At 37.8% G+C, this 2,025-nt stretch overlaps 1 protein-coding gene across 1 annotated transcript in view; it reads right to left on the bottom strand.

Annotated features, from left to right (window-relative positions):
* Nucleotides 1-1,625, bottom strand: part of LOC131018609 (probable serine/threonine-protein kinase PBL25) — a 5,718-nt gene extending 4,093 nt beyond the window's left edge. Inside the window, exon 1 of the mRNA XM_057947324.1 lies at nucleotides 1,551-1,625. Coding sequence (XP_057803307.1) covers nucleotides 1,551-1,625 — 75 coding nt within the window. The remainder of the gene's footprint in view (nucleotides 1-1,550) is intronic.
* Between the last annotated feature and the right edge of the window lie 400 nt (nucleotides 1,626-2,025).

Genomic DNA, 2,025 nt, shown 5'->3' with positions numbered 1-2,025 from the left:
TTTTGAAGCATGTATTTTTACTTAGGCATACGTGCCCACTGAGTACTTTTGTACTCAAGCCCTGCATATATTTCTAAATGTGCAGGTTGAGCAGCTGCCGATGTTGATGAAGTGATGAGCGGGATTCTTTTGTCTTTTTATGTATTAAAGAACTCTAGGGTTACATGTCTTCATACATGTAATCAGAATCATAATCCGCTGCGTACTCAGAAGTTTTATGCTTATTTGGCTAAGTCAGAAATATCTGAACTTATTAGTTATCTGAGTCTATACGACTAAACTTCTGTTATATTATAAATATTCCTTTTGTTAAATGATGAAATGTGATCCTTCTTTGTTTAATTATCCCCTTTCTACCCCGCTTCTAATATTCCTCCATTAGTCACGGTTTCCCGGTTTAATTATCCTTAATTAGGACCGGTCGTGACAGAGTGGTATCAGAGCAGTTCATTGCTCTGAACCCTAGAGTTAGCCCATTTTTCTAGTATGATCACTAGTATATATGAGTCAGTCAGCCAAAGCTCATCACTTCATCACCTCGTCATGCTCAGCAAGAAAGAAGGTGGTAATGATTTTAAAACATTGAGAAGTTCACGTTTTATATGAATGTACTGATGCTTACATTCAAGTTTTATGCTTTATTGATTGATTAGATATCTCAATGAACTTAGATGCGTTAAGAATGCATGATCACTGTTACGAGAAGAACGATAGAAGCTAGAAACTCAGTTATATTTCACTATAGCCATGGTGAAGAGCTAAGAAAGAAAAAGAGAATCCCATGAAAGCAGTGCAAGCGGAGTGCCACGCACGAATCACTGAAGCAGGCATAGTTCTTCATTCAGGTTGTTCACGAGTGACAGAACACCGAATCGACTATTGCCTTATTTGATGATAGATCACGTGAGTCATTGCTCGTAGCGACGAGTGTGACTTATGTAATCAGCTAGCTATCGCATAATGAGCTAAGACTCATTACTAACTCTCGATTATCACCAGTTATGGCATGAAGAGAACCTTCATGATTTATGTTTGAACTTCAGAGTCGGACTCATATGCAGTTATAACACTTTGTGTATGATGTTATAGCATCGCGATTAGAACTGCCAGCTTACAGTTTCAGATATTCAGAACCTTTATGATTACAATTACCTATTATATTACACGTGAGCATGATTTAGAATCCCTATTGATTACGATCACCTGCTACAAATCGAAAGGAGGATAGGTGCCATGGGTAACTAGAAGTTACCAACCATTATGATTGACTAGAAAAATCTATGCAAGTGTGTAAGACGAGAGAAGTTCTCGAAGATGGTTCAGAGTTTAATAATAGCTAGAAGCGCCGACAGTGGATCAATGCTGAAACAAATGAATTAAGATTCTAATGAGACCCTAAGGATATACTCAAGATAAGTATATATACCTTAACCTATCGAGGACATCGCCTCAGTTAGAACGTCTTGGATTATACATTCAGTTTAGTAGCCAGAATGCAAGCATTGACTAAGGTCATTCCATGACTTAGTATTTTCTGTGGTGACACATACCTTGCAAAGATGCTCAGAGATGCAAAATCTATTTCCTGTAAAGGCGTGAGAGTGCTTCGAATTATATGGTTGCATTTCAAGCGCTATGTGAATGAACACTAAGTACTAGAAGTACTACATTAAGATCATATAGAGGAACATTGTTGAGTAAGGTCAAGCCTACCTTATTTCGCCTATAGAAGATGTTTAAGAATTTCATTAAACTAGGAGGCAGACTCCAAGTTTGAGAAGCTCTAGGATATTCTCAAGGACATGTTCAAGATATTAAGAAGAAAGTGGTGATTTTAGACCAAATATACCTTTTGCAGCCAAGGAACAAGAGTTGCCAAGTTCGGAAAAGTATTTCCGAATGACTGAGAAGTAGTTGTGTCGGACCTGGCCAGTCCACATGGCCAAAATCTCAGTAGTCGTCATATATGGGTCTTTAAACCTATATATTTTAAACCTTCATCTGAAAAGCCAAACGGGTTCAGAC

This window comes from Salvia miltiorrhiza, chromosome 3 (assembly GCF_028751815.1).
Source record: "Salvia miltiorrhiza cultivar Shanhuang (shh) chromosome 3, IMPLAD_Smil_shh, whole genome shotgun sequence".
In the NCBI taxonomy this organism is placed as follows: Eukaryota; Viridiplantae; Streptophyta; class Magnoliopsida; order Lamiales; family Lamiaceae; genus Salvia; species Salvia miltiorrhiza.
The sequence above is the reverse complement of the archived record's forward strand: the minus strand, read 5'-3'. Positions and strand labels throughout refer to the sequence as shown.